The following is a 24,766-nucleotide window of genomic DNA, read 5'->3' as shown; positions in this document are numbered from 1 at the left end:
CCAGGGAGGGCCCACCTGGTATTTTTATTTCTCCCTCTGACATTTCTCTAAACATAACATTCTCTAGGTCCATCCATGCCATGTTACAAATGGCAGGATTTCATCCTAAAGAGTTGTTTTTGGTTTTGGGGTTTGTTTTTTGTTTGTTTGTTTGTTTTAATTGCAAGTGAATCCAACACATGTTGTTCTCATGTGTCTTGCCAGGCAGTTTGCTAAAACCCTTTCAGTCACAAAAAATGAATTCCTAGCCTTCTAGGCTTTCAGGATGACCCTGTCCCAGTTCTAAAGTGTGATGATGATGCATCTAAAACCCCTCCTTGCCATTCACCCCAGGAAATGACCTTGTAGTTGTTAACCATTAAAAACCATATCCCAAAAAGAAATACATGTCTTTTGCAGCAACTTGGATGGAGCTGGAAAAGATCATGCTTAGTGAGATAAGCCAGAAAGAAAAAGAAAAATACCGATGGTTTCGCTCATAGCAGAAGTATAATGGACCAGGGGGGGAAATAATAAGGATAATGAACAGCCATATAACAGAGACATTTTATGGGGGTGGAGTGGGGAATGGGATCAAAAACGGGGGGGCGGGGACTATGGTGATGGCACACGAGTGACTTGGCGATGGGAAGCCCACGGGATAACAATTGAGATGAAAAAAAATGTACAAAATGAAATGATGTAAAAATAAACTATTATATTTTTAAAAAAACATATCCCAAAATGTACAAAATGATGTAAAAATAAACTATTGTATTATTTAAAACACACACACACATCCCTCAACCCCATTAATTAAAGCAGAACACAAATAGGCTGAAGAATCTCTGGCAGAGAAAAACTTCTCTTACTTGTGGGGTTTCAGGTTAGATTTCTTTCTTTTAGGAAAACATGTGAATATACTTTATTTTTTAGAAAATCTTAGACCTACATAAAAAAAGTATAGATATCACAGTTTTCCCCAAACCTAAACTCATTTAATATTGAGATCTTAAATTACTGTTACACTTTTGATTATTAATAGACCTGTACCAACACATTACTTGCTAATGTCCATGCTTTATTCAGATTTCTCTAGCTTCTTCTACTGTCCTTTCTCTGTTCTGAAATTACATCAAGGATGCTAAATTATATTTAGTTATCATGTCTTCTTAGGTTTTTCTTTGCTATGAGTTTTTCAGGCTTTCCTTGTTAGATGATCTTATGACTTTTGTATTTTGATTCGGGTATTTTGTGGAATTTCTATTAGCACGTCTAATCTTTTCCAGGTTAGGTTTCCAATTATTTAAAAAAAAAAAAAAAGACAGAAAATGCCACACTCACCGATCATGTTTCTTAATATTTTTCCAATTCATTTTTCTTCTCTAGATAAATCCCCCTTCACACGCCCAAACCACTGTAGGCCAAGGTGCACAGTCCACTCCCTGGTACATGTAACATGTAACATGTAACATGTAACAGGCCGTTGGGGGAGGCAGCTACAAGGGACCCAACAAGGGATACCAGGAGTGGCTCGTGTTGCTTGGATCACTTGACACCATCCTCCCACAGGCTTTCTGCAGTGATTCCCGATTCTCCAGATCCTTCCACTAAAGTCGTGGCTACTTCATCACGTGTTTGCCCTCCAGTCTAAGGTCAACTATTGAATTTTGGTTTCACCCTTTGGTCTATGGAAGAAGAAAGTTCTTTTTTAGTGGACCCCAAATAAAGCACCTTTACTAGTAGTAAAAACTCGCCCCTGAAAACCACATGTCGCATCAGACAGGTCTTCTGAACTCTTACCTCCCCATCCCGCTCCTCTCCCACAGCCTTCACAAGACACCTTGTGAGAGCAACTGACACCTCAAGAGGCTCTCCTGTCCTCTGCTGAAAAAATACTTTGTGTGGTCACTCGATCACTAGTCATTTTGGGAGAAGTAGTTCGGCTATTGGTTTGTTTTTGTTTTTTGTTGTTGTTGTTTTCCTGTGTCTTTGGGGGTGGGGGGATTGAAGGAAGAGTCTCTGGGTCCATTCTCTCTGGGACCTTCTATGTAAATTTTGGCACAGAGGGGACACACTGTTGTCTGACAAATTGGCCAAAGCCACCAGGAAAGAAGACTAGAGTCTGTTGGATTTCTTCTGATTTTATTTTAAGTCATGATATTGAATTATATACCTGAGTATAAATTTAGAGAAAACTAATTTTCAAGTGATACATTGAAACAAGTTATGCCTCAAAAAAAGTACACTGAAAGATTTTAAAACAGTCATTCTAACCGTTGTGTGTGGATTTCTCAATGAGGTTCAAGTATGTTTGAGTTTCAAAAGCAGAATATGGTGACTTGTGTTAATGCTGAGGTTAACTCACAATGGTCAGCAAATCTCAGATGAAAGAGAAGAGGAAGCTGAATTCCCCGTTTTTGTGGCAATTAAGTATTTGCTACTAGACACCCTTCTTTCCATGACACAAGAGCCCTTTCTGTGGTACCGAGGTTTTGATGTGGAATAGACCCAGTCAACCAGAACGGGTTTATAAACATGTTTTATTATAAGTAAGTGGTAGACACATCAGAATAATAAAGGAAATGGAATCTTGAACAGATAAAAGGGGAACAAAAAAAAAAATCAAGGCTCTACCCAGCAATAAAGTTTAGAGTCAAGGATGTAAAACCAGGCAAAATCAGGAAAGGGGACCCCTCCCCCAAAGAAATAGTGTGAAACAAAAGGGCACTTCGCATGTGTTGTTCTCTATACTGGGTCTCCAAGGAGGAGCCCCACAGATTGAGGCCACATCAAATCACCAACACAGTGTCACCATCTAACACTCCCTCCAAGCCAGGTAGCGCAAGAATCAGTCTTGGTGAAAAAACGGAAATATTGTAAGGAACGAAAAACAATACATTGGCCATAGCCTTGGAGAGGCTGATGGTACCTATGTAGATTAGTCCTCACTGGGGACACTGTTTTCCTGCATAGTTTTCCTTATCCAGTCAATGTAGTTCTTCACGTGTGTGTAGAGCCCATAAGTCCCACACTTGGGGCCCCAGGACACCAGACCAGCTACATAGAATTTGGTGTTCTCTGTGTTGGGGTCCTGTACGGCAAAGGCCCCACCACTGTCCCCACTACAGCTATCAACACCCTGCTCTCCTCCAGCACAGATCATGTTATCAGTATAAACAAAGCTCTTTGGATCCATCCCATTGTCTGTCTCCTTCACCTCCTGGCACTTTGATAAGGGAACTATGGGTAACTTTGCTCCCAAGAGTTTACGAGTAATATGCTGTTTCTTTTTCTCTGTTCGGCCCCAGCCCGAGATCAGTCCAAGCACTCCCTGGGAAGGGTCATAGTCTGAGGAGTTGCCTGGCAAGCAGATAGGGGAGATCTTGGATCCCATTTCCACTGGGTTTTTTAGTTGTATCAATGCAATGTCATTATCAAAATTTGTCCGCGTTGCTGAAGACTTGGCTTTCCAGCCCGGATGAATAATCACACGCTCAGGCTTGAGCAGCGTGGCTGACTTTTTCAGAATACTGGTGACCACAGAGGTGGACCCAACATACATTTCTGGGTCATGGTTTTCCTCTACCACGTGGGCAGCTGTCAGCACCCAATTCTCATCAATGAGAGCCCCGCCACCCCACGGATTAGTAAAAAAGACTTGCCAGGGGAAACTTTCAATGTCTGCTGGGGACCCTCCAAATATCCTCTGTGTTGCAACAAAGGGCTTACTGGGGACGCCACAGACTAGAAGGAAAAAAACAAGGTGGGGGAGACAGGAAATAGGTTATTGGCCTCTTGCAAGTCCTCTGAACATTCAAAAGCTACTGGGCCTCTGAGTTCTCTAGCACAATATAGTGAAACTTTTATTCGGTCAACCATGGGACTTGGGAGAGGCTGGTTACACGGAGACAGTGTGTGTGTGGGGGGGTGGTTTTGAGTCAAAGGAGCCACGGCCTCACGCTGTAGACACCTTCACTCACAGCCCCTCCAGTCAGAGGCACCTGGGCCCAGACTCAGCCCATGGGGCCAGCAAACCCACTGGGAGCCAGCGCTGGAGAACTCCTGTCTGCTCTAAGTGGTGGAGGAAGCAAGTGTTCTGCTTCCTTATCATCTTGCTTACTGATTTCCTGATGGCAGCAGAGTCCCCTCCAGTAATGCTCAGGCCAGTTAAAGAAGTTATAGCCAAAGGAGTGTTCTCTCCTTTCATCTTTTAGCTCATCCCATGGACTGGTTCCAGAGCTGATTGCTTTGCCCTTGTGCAATATAACCAAGACTGAATTTGATCTGGCAGCAACTCTGATTTGCCTGCAATCTCCCATTTATTTTATTTTTTTATCTTCTTGCCACACAGACTTTTAATCTAATAATGAGACTATCATTATTTCTTGCTTTCTGAGTGTTGATTCCTCACTTTCCTAATCCCTTCACTGGTCAGCCTGACTGGACTCTGAGTCAAGCACCGCAGGCTTTTCTCTCAGGCAGACGTGGTTTCAAAGCCTACCCCTGCCCCTTACTGCCTGCGAGCTTGTGCTCAATCACTCATCTACGAAATGGAACTAGTAATACCTGCCTTGTAGCATTGTTGCAAGGATTTGGGTGAGATCATAAAGTAAATTCATTATCTCAGTTCTGAGCTCTCAGTAATACTGTTAGTAACCAGGATCATTATTACTATTCTGTCTTTACCTGAGGGTTTCTCTGCAACTCTGATCTGCCGGCAACCTCCCATTTATTTTATTTTTTTAACTTCTTGCCACACAGACTTTTGATATCATATCGAGATCATCATTATTTCTTGCTTTCTGAGTGTTGATTCCTCACTTTCAACTTCTGGGGCTTGTGTCAGCAATTTCATGTTCCCTTAGGACATCTCCATTAGCAAACCTGACTGACTCTCCCATTTCCTGTCAGTTAGCTAGACTCAGGTGGCTGAGGGTTTTTCCCCAAGTCCCTGGCAAGTCCATAATCCCTGCATTGTCTCTAGCTCACAGATGTTTTCCCAAGAAGATTGCAGCTCCCTTCGGGTGACCCCCTCCCCTCACCTATGGCAATGGTGTCCCCCCAGGCTTGAGCCCTGGTTACCTGGAACACATCGTGGCAGCTCTGTGCCCAGTAACTCATTCACCCAGCTCCCATCCTTAGAGCAGCGATACTCTCCTGCAACAGCGCAAGGACATAGAACACAGTCACCCGATTTGGAGAGGTGATTAAATCAGATCAACTAGGATCTTGAAAACATCCTTCAAACCAGCCCTCTAACTTCTAGCCTGTCAAGGGAGGGGAAGGGAGAGCAGAAGAAAGAGGGTTAAGAGACTGGGAAAGCACCTCAAGCGGGAAAATAAATCAAATTAAATAAATTTAAAACCAGTGAAATAGGACATATTGTGTTTCATAGGCCTGCATCTGGCACTACTAAGGCCTCTCCATCAAGAAATGGAAACGGGGCCCTCCCTGGTGGTGCAGCGGGTTAAAGCACAGCACTAAGAAGCTAAAGTCACTTCAGCACGAGTTCGATCCCTGGCCCCTGAGGTGACCACATGGCACAGCAGACCTCTCCTGGCCTGCCCGCTGCTCCCCTCAGCAGTGTACTTCGTCAGTTGGCCTGTTCTGCTCCCCACTGTCTCTGGTGAAGCCTCTCACCACCCCTGCACCTCTGGCCAGTACCCCAGTTCTGTATGCATAAATAAATAAATTTTTTAAATATATAAAAAATAGAAATGGAAATGTAGAGGGAATTCCTGCCACAGATGTGGAGTTGGGTTAGCTAGCCTTGGACATTCCCCATGGATGATCCTATAGAATCTACCCTGCCCTGTATGAACACTGTGTCTATAGACTCAGTCAAGAAGATGTACCCAGTTGATTCTACCTCCTTCATTTCTCTCCAAATTCTCTCCAACCCAGAAAGATTGTGCTTCTCCTTCTCCAACACACTCTCCTGCTCTTCTTGCAGGAAGAGTAAAGAAACCTACCATCTCCTTCATTTTCCATGTAGTAATATGGCTCCTTGCAAGTGTAATGAATGACAGAACCAAATGCTGTATCTTCTGGAGCTTGAAATTGACCATTTGTAATAGTTTCAGGCATGCCACAGTCCACAGCTACATGAGGAAGAGGAGAGAAATGTGGTTAGGACAGCCACTTCCTCCCAGAATTACTCCACCCAGTTCCACCTCCATGTCTTGTTCTTCCCCCACCCCCACACCCGTCAGTTTATCTGGGGTGAATCTCCCCCACATTAGCCTCTCTGCAGCCTGTTTTCAACTGGAAATTCTCAACTCCCCAGCCAACTAAGTCTTGCCAACTTAGAGAGGCACAAGGAGGTAGCTGCCCTCAGCAGTTAGTTTCAGTCCCTGCAGAAACCAGGAATAAACCAGAAGGCACTATGAACCCTACAAAAGTCACAGCCCCTTTCTCTGGAAGACACCTGCTACTCTGGCTGGCCTGGGGACAGATCAGGGCTAGGATTCCGTGACTGGCTTCCCTTCAAAAACCCAAACTCATTTTCTCACCAGCCTAAGAGAAAACCATGCATTTAAGTCTTAAATGTGCTGATTTTCAATCACCTTTAGGAAGAAAAACAAGAATTCCATTTTAAATAGATACATACGTTGACATTCCAGCTTGGAATGAGTCCACTTTCCATTGCTTTGGCAAGTAGAATAGAAGGATGTTATGCCAACACTTCCCTAGAGAATAATAGATATCTTATTAATTTATAAAGAGGGATTCGGGAAACCCAAGTTAAAAATAGAATTGATCTCCAGCCTTGGATCAATGAGCCCTCACCACAAGAAGTTTGGGGACCTCATAGCAGAATGGCAGAAATCACCCATGAGCTGGGGTTAAACAACAACTTAGTCCCCATGTATCAGCTCCCCTTCCCCAAGAAGACTAAAAACAGAAAAAGAACACCATTGGGTCCTCCCTGCTGGTTGAAGTGTCTGCACTATCAAGATCTCACCAGCCTCTGCTAATGAATCAATTCCAGGCCAGGGAGCTGACCCACAATGGCACTGCTCCTGTCTCATCTGCTGCTGCTCCCCTCAGCAGTGTATTTCAGTAGGTTGGCCTGTTCTGCTCCCCACTCTGTTTCTGGTAAATCCTCTCACTCCCTGCACCTCTGGCCTGTACCCCAGTTCTTGTATGCATAAATAAATAAAATAAATCTTAAAAAAAAAATGCCAAGCTGACCACAGAGTTCTGTGACTCATAAGAAAGATGTTGAGCTGTTCTGTTTATGGAAGCAGTGTTTTATCTTGCTCAAACAAGAAATCTGGTAGTGATTGGACACCTCCAATTAGCTCTTACTAGCCTAAGGATTACAAGAAACCCCAACAGTATTTTACCTCTACAACTTCGAACCCATCCAGACAGGCTATCTTCACCACATCTTTGAACACGTACTTTTCTTTTTCTGGCTCCCAAACTGAATTGGCATCGACTTTCTTCGGACAAGGAATTGCTTGGAAAGAATAGGAAAAAAAAAATGTTTTACCAAATAGCTGGAGAACCTCTATTGTACTTACATCACACTTTCTAAAATTATTCTGTCATCCAATATGAAGATGTTTAAAATAAAATAATAGCATTGCCAACAAACCACTCTCAAGGTGTCTGCACTCACAGGCATTTCTAGCAACTGTTGACAAGTTCAGCTCTTGCGAGAAAGTGGGCTATCTCAGTTTACCTATCCATACTACAATCTACCTGTTTGATCTTATATTGGTACCCAGGGCCCAACCGAAGTGAAACTTCTAGGTTACTCACGATCACCATAGTAACGAAGTTTCCAGCCCTTTTTTTGCCCTGTCTTGTCAGTTTGGAAGATGACATTGACAGCATTACTGTTGGTTTCAATTTTTAGTGGTCCAGGGAATCGATTACCACAGTAAGGACCAAACTGCTTGTTTCCTGCAACAAACTGAAAAAGAAAAGAAAGAAAAAACTAAAACAATGATGCAAAATGGAGGAGAAAAGTAAGGAAGGCAACAAAATTAACACAAAATAAGGAGGAACCCCCCTCCCCCCCCAAAAAAAATAAAAAGAGCATAAAGGTAATTTGTCTTTAAGGAGAAATCTTTCTGTGTAAGTTGAAGGAAAATTAATCAACCACCACACACAATCAAACTGTCAGGACAGTGGCCCTCTGAATTCGCTGGCTCCACATCGAAGTCTTCTTCCCGCACAGTCAACACCACTCGGAACCCCTCCTCCAACAGGATCTGATATTCACACCTTGAGTTCTCTGGGTATGTATTGGGATAATTGGGACTTGTGATCTCCCCAATCATTTCAGTGAATACATCCCCACTGCAATTGACTAAGGGAGAAAAAGAAAAAAGAGGAGTCAAATACAAGATCAAGCAAAGGATTCCCCACCCTCGCCTACAATTCCTCCTAGGAACGGGCCCTCGCTGACTGGAGACATGCAAGGATCACACACGCACTCTGCCAAGGCCTGTGGGGTCTCCATCACCCTGTTTATGAAAGAACCTTTCCTGGGTATGAACAGTCACAGGCAGACTTTTCATAGACATCTTTCTTCTCCAGTTAATTAACTTAATCCTGTAGCCTTATCTTCCTCCACCTAGTAGAGTCCCCTCAGTTTATGGATACTAAGAATAGATGCCAAATCAAGGCTGAGGCTAATCATTTGGAAGGGTAGACAACACCCTAACCGAAGCTTCAAGCTACTCCAACTCCCGGGGAATATGCACCCCACTGATGTCAAGCTCACCTCCACAATTCCTCATATCATCATGGAGAAAGTATTCTGGAGGGCAGGAGCAGAAGAAACCACCAATGAAGTTATTGCAGAAGTGGCTACAAGGGACATCTGCAAAGTCTGTGCACTCGTTTATATCTGCAAAGAGCGGGGAAAGGTTGGAGGTCAAGGACAAAGACCTAGAGGAAGAGTGCAGCTAAATCTAAAACTACCAAGGCAAAAAAAACACTGGAAAGACATGTTATTCAAAGACCTTCAATGAGTTACCTTTCGGGTTGGTATTATTCTATATGATACTCCTGAAATATAATACCAGATCCATGCCTTATCATTGCACAGCAATAAGGGGCCTCTCACTGCCAAGGACCCCTGACCTCTCTCATTTGCCAAGCATTTCAGCTCGTGACACAACACCTAGCAAGCTAAACATGGCATGTTTTCTGCAGGGAGGACAAGTAGTATATTTATTGGCTTAATGTAATGTTAGATGCTGCCGCATCTAAACAACAAATTGGCTTTATGAGATGTTCTACCTTCATTTTCACTTAGAGATAAGGTGTAGAAACACAGAATCTGAAAGTCTGTTTGCCATCTACTGAATGGATTTGTATATCTTACAGTCCTTCTATGATATGTGTGATGGCCCCTAATCCCAAGTTATTTAACTTGCTTAGTCCTCACTTTCCTTATCTTTATATGGAAATAACACAACCTACTTGACAGCTGAGATGAAGACTACCTGAACATTGGGAAAATTCCTAAGACAGTGCCCAGTACATAGTAGTTCTCATTACTCTTTATTATTTTCTATATAGCTATTATCACTATCATACTAAGATACGATCATGTGTTTGGCAATCAAAACAGCATTCATGGAGGGACCCTAGCCAAGTCAGAACTCCATCATCAACGGACTCCTTGGTCACTGCATCGCTCATTGTTCATTGGTCACCGGGGGCTCAGTGTCACCTTCTTTTAGTTAGGTCACTCATCGCATAGAGAAGGGCGAGACTTACCAACTGCCACATAGTATGCAGCAAAGCCAGTGAAACGCTCTTCATTGGAGAAGTCTGACTTAAAGACGACCTGGAGTTTGTTGGACAGGATTTGGAACTCTTCCACAACTGGGGAGTCAGGATTCTTGCTGGCCCTCTGTCCACAGAGGTTCCCTTCTATATGGCCTTCTGATTTTATCTAAGGGAAGAATCAAAATGAAGCTAGGAGAAAGGTCCTAGTTTGGGATGGAGGTCAGAGAGCTTTAGGAACCCTTGATTCCAGTTCACTGTGTGCTCCGCTGTCCTTCTCATGCCACCACCCAGCCCTGGTCCTCCACCGCTCCCCTCTGAGGGCCTCTTAGAAGGTACCTGCACCGAGTCATATGCGCAGTCCTCAGACAGCTCTATGTCCAGATGGGTGAAGTAGAGATGGATCCCATGCCCTTTGGGAACTTCTATGTCCCATGTTTTCTCTACCTCATTGGGGTATGCCTGAGGATAGTTGGGAGACAGGATCTCCCCATACATGGTGGGGTCAGCATAAGCCCACGCCAACAGGGATAACAGAACAACACACCTGGAAAAAAGAGCAAGTGGAGCAGTGGGTGGCCCAACACTGGCAGGAGACGGCAGAACTGTGGCATTGACCGGCAGCAGGAGGAAGGGGGGAGGGGAAGGGCAGGCCCAGCAGGTGAAGGAGAATCTTAGGTCAGAACAGAGCAAAACCAGTCTTCCGATATGAGCCATTTTCTTGAGGACAGGGAGGGGGAGGTGCACTTGCCCATCTCAACAGTCTTGGTCACTCACCACATCTCTGGCAATCTGTCCATTCCTGGCGGACAACGCGTCTCTTGGTCCTGGCTCTCTGCACCTGTGGACTTTGGGGCTAAGTTTGTCTAGCAAACATAGGCACCTGCTTTGCTGGGAAGGGGTCACCGGGGGCTCAGTGTCACCTTCATAAGAATAGCACAAGTTAAATAGAGCCATACAGTGAATCATCACCTCCTGACACCTCTCCTCTCCCACCCACCCTGTTTCTACTGCCATTAATTTTGTAGACTAAGGTGAAATCCACCTCTCCCAGTTGTTGGTTTTTTTTTTTTTACCCCTCCCTGTTCTCTTCCCTCACTCCCACCACACCCCCATCCTCACCCTGTCAGTCTGTCTCCTGCCCCACAGAATTGTGTTACCATATCCACTCAGATTTCCAGGCGTCTTGCCCTCTGGTAACTGTCCCTCTAAGAGATTTCTCCTTCTTTTTTAGACAATGCCCCCCACAACACTTCAAACCCTCTCCCTTAATTATCACTGCATGTATTTCCATTGGCGCTCCTGAAGAACAGTGACGGAGGAATGAGCTTGTTGCACTAATGAATTGCAGTGATCTTGGAAGAAAAGGCCTGAGACAGGACAGAGTTGGGAAGGAGAAAGGGGGCAGCTGAATGGCAAGAAACATCAAAGGAAGGGGAAGGTGGGCCCTCAATTCCCTGTTAATACAAAATTCCCAATTTTGTATAAATTAATTCCCAACTACTTAAAGGATAAGATCTCTTCCCACAGTTCCTTAAAAAGTCTTGCCAGATTTGCTTCTAACCCTGGAAGCAGTGGAGGTAGTGGGGTGCGCGAAGGTGGACAGGGCACCCTAAGAGAAACAGGTCATCTCCAGTCAGTCTCCTCTGTGCTCTGCTCTCACAGCCCCTCCATCTTTGCCCAGCCCCTGCCTGCAGGGGGGTTTGCTGCCTCCATCAAAGCTCTGCTCTTTGTTTTTAAGTTTTTTACCTTCAGCAGCTGATGGGAACAAGTGGGTCAGTCCCCTCTGTCCTGCCAGCAGGCATGCTGGGCAACCCTGGAGCCTCCCAGGGAGAGCGGCACTGGGCCTAGACGCTCCCTCGCTCCCTCGGCAGGAACCTCCAGCGGCCTCCCTGCCTCGGTTCTGCTCATCTGATTCTCTACCCCGGGGTGCTGGTCTGAAATTCCCTGGTCTAAACAAAGAGGGGGGGCTGGGCGACCATGACACAGGGAAAGAGTAATCAGCCTTGATCTTGGAGCTCCCCCTGCTTTTGAAACAAGAACTGTTTGCTTCTCTCAGGCTAAGGATTCCTCCATCCAGGACAACGCAGGGGAAAAGGAGAAATGAGGAATTTCACAGATTGCCTAATGCTCTTTTCCAGCCAAAGGGCGTGTTCCAGTTTTCAGAGAAGTCAGGTGATATGAAGGAAAAGGAGGGGATTAGGACTGTGGGGGGTGGAGGGGAGCGAAACCCAGAAAGTTCAACCCTTCATCTGAATGAATCATGGAGGAAGGCAGGTCACCTGAAAGTAAATGTCAAGGTCAAGTAGTGATGAAGACCAGACGAACTAGTGTAGGCTGAAGCTTTTTCCTCATGCTAGAATCCTTTGACCTCTCCAAACATTTCAGTTCTGCCAGCCATCTAACCCTGTCTACATACAACCCAGAGTCCCTATCCATAACCCTTACAGGCAGATGTGTTTGAAAAGATGAGGAAAATACATGGACCCAATCTGTAAGTAATCCCACCCCCTTGAGGAGCTGAGCTAACACTCCATTAGCAAACACTAGCATTTCTGCAGCTAAACATTGATCAGCACCATAAGTAGAACAACTAAAATGATAATTGAGCTATATTCTATTTATAAATTACTCAGAGTTATAATTACACATAATTATAATTATACATTACTTCATATCAGTTCAGGTCAGGTTTTGCAGGCAAGAGTTTTGGTAGCAAACTTGAAAAAAAAATAAAACTCTTCTCAGAGGCCTTTGGGAATTTTGAATTGTAGACTAGGGACCATGGATCTGTGCACCTCCAAAAAACCATCCTTGACCTCCAGCTCTCTTTAAGCCTCTCCTGTTTTGAAGAGGTTTCCTTAGTTTATATATAACCAGTACTTTAAAAGCTGCTGATTAAACTAGGATATACCACAGATTGTAAGATGCAGTGTGATTCCAGAGGTGCTAATGTGGGGAGAAACCAAGCACCTCTGAATCCATGAGGTTTGGTGTCTGTGCACACATCTTACATCTGGTTGGCTCAGTATTCAGCCGAGACTCAGGAGCCCCAAGTCCTAGCTCAGTCACTCACCAGTGACCCCCTGGGCTCATCCCCCAAGCTTCTTCAAGTATAAATAGAGATAATTCAGTTCTGCCAATTTTCCATGGCTCTGGGGAGGACCTAATGAAACGATGAGAAGGAACTTTGCAAACTCTGGTTACAAATAAATACACAAGTTAAAAGGAACACAGACTTGAGACTTAGGCTCTCTAAAGGTGGCGTCTGGATCTGACTCATCCTCATATTCTCCACCATGTGTCTCAGTGTCGTCCACACAGTACAGCTACCCATGTACACATGTACTAGGACCATTAGACATACTGGAACATCTGGACACATTTGGGGAAGTTCCTTGACATGTGAGTCTTGGGAACAGAGGCCACCTCCCAAGGGAGAAGGTGCAGCTGCAGGAAGCGCTGGCCCCCACCTCTCCAGCTGCTCCGGAGCTGGTCCACACACTCCTCAGAGGCATCTGCCTGAGTTTTAAATCCAGAGAAGTGATGTCACCAAGAAGCAGGGAATATGGGAACCCCCAGGGAGAGTGTGGCTACAAAAGTAATCCCTCTCCTGGTAAAACCCACCAGAGTCAGTTTCTGTTTCTTGTAACTAAGATCAATGGCTGGTAAAACATGAGCTGAGGGCCCTCCCTGGTGGTGCAGCAGGTTAAAGCACAGAACTAAGAAGCTAAAGCCACTTCAGCATGAGTTCCATCCCCAGCCCCAGAGGTGAGCCAAATGGCACAGCAGACCTCTCCTGACCCACCCGCTGCTCCCCTCAGCAGTGTACTTCATTGATCTGCCTGTTCTGCTCCCCACTCTGTCTCTGGTGAAGCCTCTCACCACCCCTGCACCTCTGGCCTGTACCCCAGTTCTGTATGCATAAGTAAATAAATTTAAAAAAAAAAATAAGCTGTGAGCTGAGTGAGTACTGGAGTAATGGTGAAATGAATAAGCCAAAGTGAATTCAGATCATTGACCAGTTACTTCTAGCTGTGTGGCCTTTGAAAAGTTACTTAACCTCTCTGAAGTTCAGCTTCATCATGTATAAAATTGGAATAATATTAATAATATTACCTACTTCAAATGCAGTATTGTCAATGCTGTGTGGGCCGTGATTAAATAATATGATGTATGCTAAGCATTTAACATATATCTGGCACTCAGAAACCCATTACTAAATTAGCAGCAATCATTTCATCTCCAAACACCATTAATAATGATGGCAGCAATGAAGCATGCTTCAGAGCATGCATCAGTATAAAGCAAAAAAAAAAAAAAAGAGAGAAGAGAAAGCGTCTTACCAAGCTGTCCAGAGCTCCTTCTCCTTTTCCTCCTGAATTGCGACACTCACCAGAAAAGTTAGCGACTCCTACCTTCACGTATATTTTCTTTTCTCTTCTTCTATTTTGCCACTAACATAAAGTCTTTTATTTTGTCCTTTAAATCTCAAGGAGACAACACATCACACATATACCTGAATTTTGGGGCCCTGCCTCCTTCACCAGTTCAGCAATTATTCAACCCAAATCTCTTACAGTGACAGCCGTGGGGTGGGGGTGGGGGACATGTTACATAATCTGCTCAGTCTTATCACTGTTGGGGTCCTCCAAACCCAGCTGATGTGATTATGCTGCTAGACAAACCAGAAGTAAGATACTTACCTGTTCCTCTAAAATGTAACTACCATACATGTATATAAGTCTGAATAGGACATTTCCCAAAATAATCGCTGGTATTGTGCAGAATCATAACTATTTTACTCATCATGTAAGGGTCTCTATGGGAGCTGAATAATACCATCTCTTTCCCTAGTCCAAGTTCTGGAGAAATTGAAAAATGAAACAAAAGCAACAATGAAGGTCAAAATATCTTTAACAGCAACAGAGGCTAAGATAGAGGGTCACCCAATGGAAAAGCCAAGCAGGGACCACCTCGACCGCACAATTGCTCTTCTGGACACGAGCAATGCCATGCCCTGGGGTACTCCCCAAAGACAGCACAAGCTCGGGGTAGACTGCTCACTCCGAGAGGAAGGGGGACCACCTTGATGGGTTAGATCCATTACTCCAACGTCCCAGAGCAAAGGGAGATGTGCAATGGAGAGTGTGGCCAGAAGTCATGTCCTAGAGTTCTCTCCATCAGGAAAGATCTACCAGGAGTAGTAGAAACATCCCGCCCCCAACTTTCCCACGGCTTTTCCATCTTTAACCTGTTAGACTTGCCCATTGGGTTTATCAGCAGCCTGGGATGTGGTCGTGTACTGGGAAGAAGAAAACAGGAATCTGATCAGTCCATTCACCCAGTGCCAAGCACACTTCTCTTTTGTGTTCTCCAGCACAGCCAGCCCCAGACGCCTCCAAGATGAATTTGAATAATACATCACCATTAAATATATTCTGCACCAAGCATGGAAATTCACTTCCCACCCCACTCCCTGTCTCAACCAGCCATGTTACCAAGCATAGCTCTCGGAGTGTGGCAGTGGGATTAAGTGCGGGTTTAAGAAATATAATTTGCCATGTGTTCGTGGGGATCATGTTATTTTACTATGACTCATGAGCATTATTAGTTTGAATAATAATTTTGTGTAGTTCATTCTTTCGACAACCAGAATCCCAAGACTCCATCAACGAGTTACATCAGAGACAAATCCATCACCTGAAAGGGGTTCAAGTTAAAGGTGAAATGTTTGTATTTGAGTTCTAATAAAATGTTAATAACGACAATTTTAAAAATCACCGTGACAAAGTGTCCATAATAAAGAAGTGCTGCTAATTTGAACAATCAAAAAAAAAACAAAATACTTTTATCAAACTCCAAAATTGAAGTTCAAATTTCACTGCAAATTAAATTCCAAAGACATGAGACATAAAAGATAAAGTCCAAAGTTTTTTAAGTTAAAGCCCCAAAACCATCAGTCCTATTTTAGTAGGACCTACCTAGGTCAGAGTGTCTCAAAGCCTGAGCACAGGTGCAGTCCTTTCCCAGCCGCAGACTGGGTTGGAAGGAGTTTGTTCTTGCAAACCTTCAAAGACTATGATTCTGAGGCAAAACCTTCCCTCCACTTGGTGTTGAAAAGTCCACAGTTCGTAAGACACAAGAACACTGCAATGCCACAACCACAAAATTTAGGAGATAAGCTGTCCCTAGATCCTAAAGCAAAAACTCAAGTGAAAATTATAATTTTATTTCCAAAACTCAGTACTTAAGCCAAAGAGTGAAGAATAACTTTAATTGAATGAGCCTAGGAGAAAAATCTTCATTTTGACCTCCCCTTGATACTAGTCAGTTTATGTCAACGGTTCAGAATCCTTATCTTGTGAACTTAGCACAACTGGAAGAAATCATCTAGAAAAGCGTCACTGTACTTACCCTGTGCTGAATTCTTTCATTTCCACTTCCCCCAGTCAGTCCAGGTGTCTGGCATCTACCCAGAATTGCATTGGTAGGTGAGCTCTGCCAAGACCCAATGTAAAGAGGGCAGATATATATGTCTTCAATCCTGTCCTAGGGGCTTTTTTTTTTTAAGTTTTATTTATTTATGCATACAGAACTGGGATACAGGTCAGAGGTGCAGGGGTGGTGAGAAGATTCACCAGAGGCAGTGGCGAGCAGGAAAAGCCGACTGTACACTGCTGAGGGGAGCAGTGGGTGGGTCAAGAGAGGTCTGCCATGCCGTGTGGATTGCCTCTGGGGCGGGGATCAAATTCTTGCTGAAGTGGCTTTAGCTTCTTAGTGCTGTGCTTTAACCCGCTGCGCCACCAGGGAGAGCCCCTCAGTGGCTTTTTAATGTAGTAACTAAGCCCTAAAGAGCCTTCCTTCTAGGGAAGGCTTTCCCTTCTCCCCCATGTTTGTTCAGCTGGAAAACGCACCCCCAGTAGATTCTTGAACTGAGATTGCAACAGAACCTCCTGTAGGCTGGCACCTAGCTAAAGACTAATACCTCTGCCAAGGTGTCCAGTTTCTCTTACACTTTTAAATTCAATAACAAATTAGGGTAACTTCAGGGCAAAGGCAATGCCAACAAGCCTCCCTACAGTAAGTCTGTCACCTTGAAACCCACCCTGTAATTATTTGAGAATTTTCCACTCTCAAGCCTGTAAATAAGTCACTTAAATTCAAGGTCATACTTTCCCCAGTTTCTTTCTTAGGCTAAAACATAGAATGGAATTTGCCAATGTAGCACTCACAAATTAATGCTAGTCTCTCCCCCAGCAGAACTCCATTTGTCAAACCCACCCCTACAACATACAGGCTGCTGGGTCATTGTTGAGTCATCCGAGATCTAAGCTGCAGCTAGATATAGCTTGCCAAAATCCCATTCCGTCTATTTTTTCAATAAAACTAACTTATAAGGGCCCTCCCTGGTGGCACAACAGGTTAAAGCACAGCACTAAGAAGCTAAAGCCACTTCAGCATGAGTTCAATTCTAGCCCTGGAGGAGATCCACATGGCGCAGCAGACCTCTCCTGACCCGCCCGCTGCTCCCCTCAGCGGTGTACTTCATCGATCTGCCTGTTCTGCTTCCCACTCTGGTGAATCCTCTCATCATCGCTGAGCCTCTGACCTGTACCCCAATTCTGTATGCATAAATAAACAAATCTTTAAAAAAAACTAAACAGCAAATGTCTAATGATGTATTTTTGACACAGAAAGAGCAAAAGAAAAGAAGGTAGCTATATCAGAAGAAATAAAGAGAAAATGGGTGGGAGGAAGTAAAAGATAGGAAAAGTAGAAAAGAATGGGTAACTCCTATGATCTGAATATGTACGTCCCCTCCAAAAAAAAATATTCCTCCTTGCTTAGGTGTTCAAATCCTGATATCTGGACCCTCCCTGGTGGCACAGTGTGTTAAAGTGCAGCACAGTGAAGCTCTCAGCAGTTGCTTCCCCACGAGTTTGATTTCCAGCTCGGGAGGTGACCCAATGGCATGGCAGACCTCTCTGGCCCACCCGCTGCTCCCCTCAGCAGTGGATTTCACTCCATCGGCCTGCTCTGTGCTCCCCGCTTTGTATCTGGTGAATCCTCTCACCACCACAACCGCCTCCCCCACACACACACCTCTAACCTGTACCCCATTCCATATGTATAAATAATTAAATCTTAAAAAAAAAGAAAGAAAGAAAGAAAGAAACCCTGATATCTAATGTGATGGTACAGAAGGTGGAACTTTTGGACAGAGAGTTGGCTGTGAGGGTGGTGCCCTCATAAATAAGATTAATGTAATTCCAAGACACCCAACAGAGCTCCTTAGCCCCTTTGGCCATATGAGGATACAATGAGAGCTCTGTGCCCCAAGATGAGATCCTTCACCCAACTGTGTCACACCCTGATCTTGGACTTCTAATGTCTAGAACTGTAAGATAGTTCTATTGTTTATTTTTTTATGTATCATTTATTCAATAGTTGTTGTTTGTTTGTTTGTTTACTGTGGTTCCTTTGTGTGTGTGTGTGTGTGTGTGTGTGTGTGTAGGACTGGGGTGTAAGCCAGAGGTGTGGGGGGTGAGAGGATTCACCAGAGACAGATACATTGGGGAGCAGAACAGGCAGATTTATTGAAATACACTGCTGAAGGGAGCAGCAGGTGAGACAGGAGAGGTCTGCTGTGCCACATGTGGATCACCTCCCTGGCCAGGGATGGAAATCAGGAGGTAGTGGCCATAGCACTGAGACTTGACCCCTAGGCCACCAGGGAGGCCCTATTCCTGTTGTTTACGCTACCTAATCTGTGCTATTTTGTCATATAGCTCAAATGGACTGAAATAAGAAAGCCAAGTCGACTCTGGGGCAGTCTCTTATTCACCCAAACTACATAATTAACAGTAAATGTGGGCCCTCCCTGGTGGCGCAGCGGGTTGGAGCACTGTCCTGCAAAGCCAAGACAAGCCAGCTGCTTCAGCGCGAGTTCCATCCCTGCTCCAGAGCTGACCCACATGGCGCCCGCCGCAGCCCTCTCCTGACCCGCCCGCTGCTCCCCTCGGCAGTGTGCTTCGCGACCTGCCTGTTCTGCTCCCCACTCTGTCCTGTTGCCACCCCTGCACCTCTGGCTGTACCCCCACCTCTGTAAGCACAAATAAATATTAAAAAAAAAAGTAAATGTTCTTGCAGGTTATAAAATGCAAAGCACTTTACTAGCTGCTATATGATAGGGTCATAGTCACTCATCATATGAGGCAGAGTAGGTTAAGCAACATGACAAAATACAACAGACTGAGAGTGCAAAGGAAAGGAATACTGCTTCTGGGCAAGGGAATTCAGCAAGCCGACAGGGAAGAGCTGAGATTTGAAATTGGACTCGAAAGGCCAACATTCAACCATAGTCCTGCTCTGACTTCCCCTTTTTGGTCCATAACCCTCCCCCACCTTTCCCTCGGGTCATCAAGTTCCCAGACTTTGATCATCTTTAATTCCTCCTCTCTCCTGCCCCCAATCTTTGCTGAAACCTATTGACTCTCCAGGTCTTTCACGTCCACTCCTCTACTCCAAATTGAAGTCTCATCTGCATTGATGTTTTCCCTGTTCCTTCTCCCTCATCATCCTTAAATCCATCCTACACAAACTGAAAAATTATCTTCCTTTTTTTAACATATGCATACAAGAACTGCGGTGTAAGCAAGAAGTACAGAGGGTTAAAGGGTTCACCAGAGACAAAGTGGGAAGCAGGACAGGTGGATCTAATGAAATACACTGCTGAGGGGGACAGTAGGTGAGACAGGAGAGGTCTGACTGGCCATGTAGGTCAGCTCTTTCGGGGGAGGTAGGGAGATCAAGCTCATGCCACAGTGGCTGGCGATAGCTTGATAGCGCTAAGACTTTAAGTCCTGCACCATCACAGAAGCCCCAAAATTAATCCTCCTTAATGATATTCCACTCATGTCTTTTTTAATAACATAACAGTTTATTTTTACATCATTTTGTACATTTTTTTTAATCTCAATTGTAATCCCAGTGGGTTTCCCATCACGGAGTCACCCATGTGCCATCACCATAGTCCCGTGCACTTCCCTCCCCCCGCCCCGTTTTTGATCCCACTCCCCACTCCACCCCCACAAAATGTCTCTGGTATATGGCTGTTTCCACTCATGTTTTTTTAAACTTTAATGTCTTCGGCATTCGATTGCACAAGGTAGCTTCTCCAAATATTTTACTCCTCGTTAAGAGAACATCCTTTCTCTAAGGACAGCTTATTGAAACCTCCAGTATCACTATGCTAATGCATCCATCCATCCAACAAGCATCTCTCTATTGAATGTCCACTCTGTGCTAGGGATCCAAACACAAACAAAATTCCCCAGTGCCTCCAAAGAAACATACCTCCTAATAGGAGAGAAAACAAGGAAAACGTGTGAAAGCATGAAAAGTTCTAGAATAGCAGATGCAGTGGTTCTTAAACATGCCTCAAAATCTTTTGGGAATCCTATGTCCTCTCCCCTTTGAATGTGGCTGAGGGCTATGACCATCCAATAATAGTACTGTGAAAGGGACTGTGTGTGACTTTGACTTCCAGTCTAGGTTAGAAAAATCCACCCTGTTGGAGAACAGGAAGCAGCAAATCCCAGCCAGTGAATGATGTTGTGAACGAACTCCACCCCCATCTCCAAGCCAAAGAGATCTCCAGTGCCAAGTATTATAAATCCCAGCATGCCATGAACCTGACGAGGGAGGAGGTCTACCGAGACCTAGGGTGGAATACAGTCCCCATGCTTGGCATGAAAATAAAGACACGCCTGCTCTCGCTCTCTTGTTTTCTCAGCTTCAATTTGCATCCTGGTGTCTCAGTTCAGTGTTGCTAGTAAGGAAGTGTAGGTCAATTCATCTTCTCGCGTGCGCTCTCTCTGTTCTCCTTTTTTCTCATTTCCCTTGTTTAAAAAAAAAAAAAACTTTGTCCAGCATGCCAGCTTTTGTGTCTTGTCCTGAGCTCTTAAGCATGTGGCTGAGGGTTCACAACTCCAGTCATGCCTATTTCCCCTGGGGTTGCCCTGTAACAATCCTGCACACACCTACTCCTCAGGAGACACCCACTCTAAAAAACCAGAAACCATACTGTGGGAGAGACCAGGCCACGTGAAGAAGTCATGGCGAGGTGTTTGGCTGAGTCCCTGTGGCTGCTGTTGTCAAGCTGTGTCAACCCCAACACTGAGCATGTGACTGAGACAGGTTTCCAGATGACTCCCAGCCCCCTCTAACTGCAACTTCATGAGACTCCCTACTCAGAGCGCAGGGAAAGAGGGTGGCAGGCTTTTTCTCCCAGGCTGAGTACAAGTCAAGTCTAGCTTCCCTTAGGATGAGGGACCAAACTCTGTCCCTAAAACCTGGCACTGCCCAAGCCAGAGGGAATGATACCCACGCAGTGCCATGGTCTGAACTCCAGCCCTGATGTCCTGAGCAAGGAGGTTGCTGGAAAGGAGCAGTCGTCTTCTGGGGAGCCTTTCACTGGGAGGAATGTACTTGGGCTCGCTCTCTTTTTCCTTTTTCTTAAGATTTACATATTTATTTATACAGAACTGGGGTATGGGCTAGAGGCGCAGGGGTGGTGAGAGGATTCACCAGAGACAGAGTGGGGATCCGAACAGGCCAACTGATGAAGTCCACAGCTGAGGGGAGCAGCGGAAGAGGCAGGAGAGGTCTGCTGAGCCATGTGGGTCACCTCCGGGGCGGGGATTGAACTTGCACTGAAATGGCTGCAGCTCACATGCAGTGGTGCACTTAACCCACTTAACCCACTGCGCCATCAGGGAGGACCTCGCCCTCTTTTTCCTTGGAGTTGCCACTGAAGCAGATTTCCTTCTGGGCAGCAGGCCCCACCCCACCACACCCTAGTGCAGGAGGGGCCTGTGGCCTCAGCCGTGCAGGCCTTTGCCACACCCTGCAGCCCCTGGAGCTGCTAACCTCGCACTATACATTGGTGACTGGCGCTCCCCCTCTTCCTGTTAGTTAGAATAACTTGCTTTTTTCTTTGCTTCACCAAAGGCCCTTTTGTTTGCATTTGTTGTAGCAGATAGACCCAGAACTGGTGAGAGAGGTTCTGACCTGAAGGCAGTTTTTAGACCATTTCCCCATTAACAAAATTATTGGTGTTGTTATAAGTCAGTAAGTTTTGGGGTGATTTCATTATTCAGCCAGAGGTAACTAGAACAGCAGCAATGAGTTATAAAGGAAGGCATAAAAGGATTCCTACCTCAGATGTGTGTAGGGAAAGAGTCCAAGATTTTCTGGACAAAATAACTGGGTTCTCCCAGCATCTCTGAGTCAGGTCCACCCTTCTTCAAGGAATGCCCCCTACTTCCTGATTTCCACAGAAAGCTAAGCAAGTTTGCCCACTACACAACCCAATTTGTGGTCAGTCTTTCCAGGGACATAAGCAGGCGTGGGACTCTAGCTTTGATCTCGAATACATACTTTGTTCCATTTCACAGTCTTCACAGCTCTTTTTCTAGGAAGAGCTTCAAGTTCTGCTTTGTTTTTTTTTTGTTTTTTTTTTTTTTTTTTGTTTTATTTATTCATACAGAACTGGGGTACAGGCCAGGGAGGGCCCCTGCTTTGTTTTTTAACTCAAGGGGTCCTCATGGCCTGACAAGATGGCCGTCCCCAGTGAGGCTGCAGGAGGCTGATGAGCCTGGTACTGCATTAGCAGAGCACAGGCCTGCAGCTTCCAGGACTAACCCAGCTGAGGCAGAGTCGCTATGGTTCTGAATACAGGGATTAACATGGAATATCCCCTCAAGCCTTTGGCAGAGTTGACTGAAGAGAAGCATGCAGGGGAACCCAGGATGACTCAGCTTATCAAAGCTGTTGCAGCCACAAAAACAAGCTCTGTGTTTGAAGGCCCGGTATCAGTATAGTCTCCAATATGCTGAGGAAAGACGGAAACACAGTCTGGCCACATCCCTCATGACACAGACACAAAACTGTGAAAGGAAGCAACTTGAGAAGTTCCCACGCAACCCCTGCACCATCCTCTACCAAGCACTAGAAAACCGTGAGCGTGTGATGCACTGGGCACCTTCTCAGAAGTGGCCATTTCCAACAGTTCCCTGTGTCATGAGCCTACTGGTCCTCACTTCCCAACTTTGAAGTGAATTATTGCTGGATGCAGAGAGAAGCACCAATGGACTCTGGTGCCCAGGAAACTGTAGCACAACTCAGGCCCTGTGGGTAGGAGAAAACATGATACACACAAGATGGCGGAGGCCAACCATGTGCTGATCCACTACCGCTGGTTGTTGAGGCAGGGGAAAAATTCCAGGGGGCATCAGGGCCTTCTGTTGTAAGGAAGGTGAGCTGCCGCCACTGTGAGTTAAAGACTTAGTTCCTTTTTAAGTCCAGGAGGTTCTCAAAGAAGGATGAAGAGGCATGTTATTGCCCGTTACTCCTTTCTGGGGACAAAAACTTCACCTCTCTGCCCCATCTCCCTGCAAAACGGGAACAGAACACATCAGCTCAGACATCCCCCCAGGAAATTCAGGTCCCATCCAAACTTCTGTATCCTCCTTACTGTTCTGTGGGAACTGAACACCCCCTAGCAATGCCATCTCCTGGAAGACACCTCCTGTCATTCATGGAAACCTGTAAAAGTTGGGGCCTTCCCTGGTGGCGCAGCAGGTTAAAGCACAGCACTCAGAAGCTAAAGCCACTTTAGCATGAGTTGGATCCCTGCCCAGGAGGTGATCAGTAGGGCACAGCTGACCTCTCCTGACACGCCTGCTGCTCCCCTCAGCAGTGTACTTCATCAGTCAGCCTGTCCTGCTCCCCACTCTGTCTCTGGTGAATCCTCTCACCATCCCTGCCCCTCTGGCCTGTATCCCAGTTCTGTATGAATAAATAAATAAATCTTTTTAAAAAAAAAAAAAGGTTAAAATTGTGGGTGGTGAGTGTGGTGTGATAGCGTACATTTGAAGAGGTGTGACCCTGTACTCCTAAAACATAAACAGTGTTGTAAATTCAATAATAAGAATATTAATAATAAGGATAAAAAAAGATTGGTTTTTAAAAGGTTAAAACCACACAGTAATGTTAAGTGAGGAAAGTTATACAAAGAAAAGGAAATGCCTCCTTCTCTTTCTTGGGTTACTCCTTTTAGGAATATAACAGAGGTATCTCCATAAGGCGGAGGTGCCATGTTCCCTGCCCTACTTATCCAGGGGCACAACCGAAGGGTCAGGTGAAACTACAAAGCAGGGAAGGCAAAGGGTCTTGTTAGGAGTGGGGGGAGGGGCAGGAAAAGGAGACACAGGAGAGAGATGGGGATAAGTCCTGCTTGCTTGTCAGCTTTAGATTGCATGAGGGACTTGGAGGAGATATAGGCAAGAGAAGTGGGTGATAGGCCACAGTGGCAACCTTTATCTTGACTTGTACTTTGCTGTTGCTCCCTGCCTTCCAGACTTGCCTGGCCCCTTCTGCCCCTTTCCCACAGGTCCCCACCATTATTAGACTTGTGACAAGCTTTTGGGTGTCAGCTGTCCTGCTTTGGAACCAGCCCTGTCTGACTGGGCATTTGCCCACAAGGGGAATGGGTAATTGTGGGTGTTGCATTGGGGAACTATATTCTTACTCTTCTCTGCATTACACCCTAATTGTATTAAAGTCTTTTCTATTGAAGGTCTCGCATGCTAAGTGTATGTTTTGTCTTTATACGCACACAGATGAAAGAACCAACTTAGAAACTGCAAAGTTTAGGAGTCCATGAGTTGCCCCTTATTCTGCCCACTAGCAAGAAGCCATAGAATCTTAATCTTTTCATCTGCCACTTACCACTAGTGTCCCTGAAGCAGGAAGTTGCTAAGGCCTCTGAACAACTTGCCCACAATAACAATCAAGGTTACCATGACCCCCTGCTCAGAAAAGTTCCTGATAAACTCCCACATACCCCATGCTATCACCTGTAACTCAAGCATCAAGCATAGCAAGCTTCCCTATAAAAACCATATAAAACCTTACCATTCCTGCTATTCCAGGCTCAGACTTTTGGGAGCTATCCCACTGAACC

General features: G+C 45.2%; 1 protein-coding gene across 3 annotated transcripts; it reads right to left on the bottom strand.

Moving 5' to 3' along the window:
• Positions 1-2,249: 2,249 nt before the first annotated feature.
• C1S (complement component 1, s subcomponent) lies at positions 2,250-11,634 on the bottom strand. Of its 3 annotated transcripts, none has more exons than XM_012732640.1 (12): positions 11,485-11,634; positions 10,513-10,658; positions 10,075-10,282; positions 9,727-9,904; positions 8,723-8,848; positions 8,106-8,305; positions 7,753-7,906; positions 7,332-7,447; positions 6,593-6,671; positions 5,955-6,083; positions 5,065-5,139; positions 2,250-3,726 (listed from the first exon to the last, which is right to left on the bottom strand). In XM_012732640.1, exons 2-12 carry the CDS (start codon positions 10,533-10,535, stop codon positions 2,921-2,923), a joined length of 2,094 nt encoding a protein of 697 aa, XP_012588094.1. In that variant the 5' UTR covers positions 10,536-10,658; positions 11,485-11,634; the 3' UTR covers positions 2,250-2,920. The 3 variants fall into 3 exon arrangements, with proteins under 3 accessions (XP_012588094.1, XP_012588095.1, XP_004692625.1); XM_012732641.1 differs by having other exon boundaries at positions 10,513-10,583; XM_004692568.2 differs by having other exon boundaries at positions 10,513-10,576.
• Positions 11,635-24,766: the final 13,132 nt, after the last annotated feature.

The sequence above is a fragment of the Condylura cristata genome, unplaced genomic scaffold (assembly GCF_000260355.1).
Source record: "Condylura cristata isolate star-nosed mole 26May11 unplaced genomic scaffold, ConCri1.0 scaffold00034, whole genome shotgun sequence".
In the NCBI taxonomy this organism is placed as follows: Eukaryota; Metazoa; Chordata; class Mammalia; order Eulipotyphla; family Talpidae; genus Condylura; species Condylura cristata.
The sequence above is the reverse complement of the archived record's forward strand: the minus strand, read 5'-3'. Positions and strand labels throughout refer to the sequence as shown.

Excerpts from the sequence above, each read along its gene's own strand:
- C1S (XM_012732640.1), bottom strand. The coding sequence starts at position 10,535 with ATGGACAGATTGCCAGAGATGTG. Across the intron at positions 6,672-7,331 it reads ATGGGTTCGAAGTTGTAGAG|GGAAGTGTTGGCATAACATC; the intron begins GTAAAATACTGT and ends ATTATTCTCTAG. Across the intron at positions 5,140-5,954 it reads CATGGAAAATGAAGGAGATG|GAGAGTATCGCTGCTCTAAG; the intron begins GTAGGTTTCTTT and ends GCGCTGTTGCAG.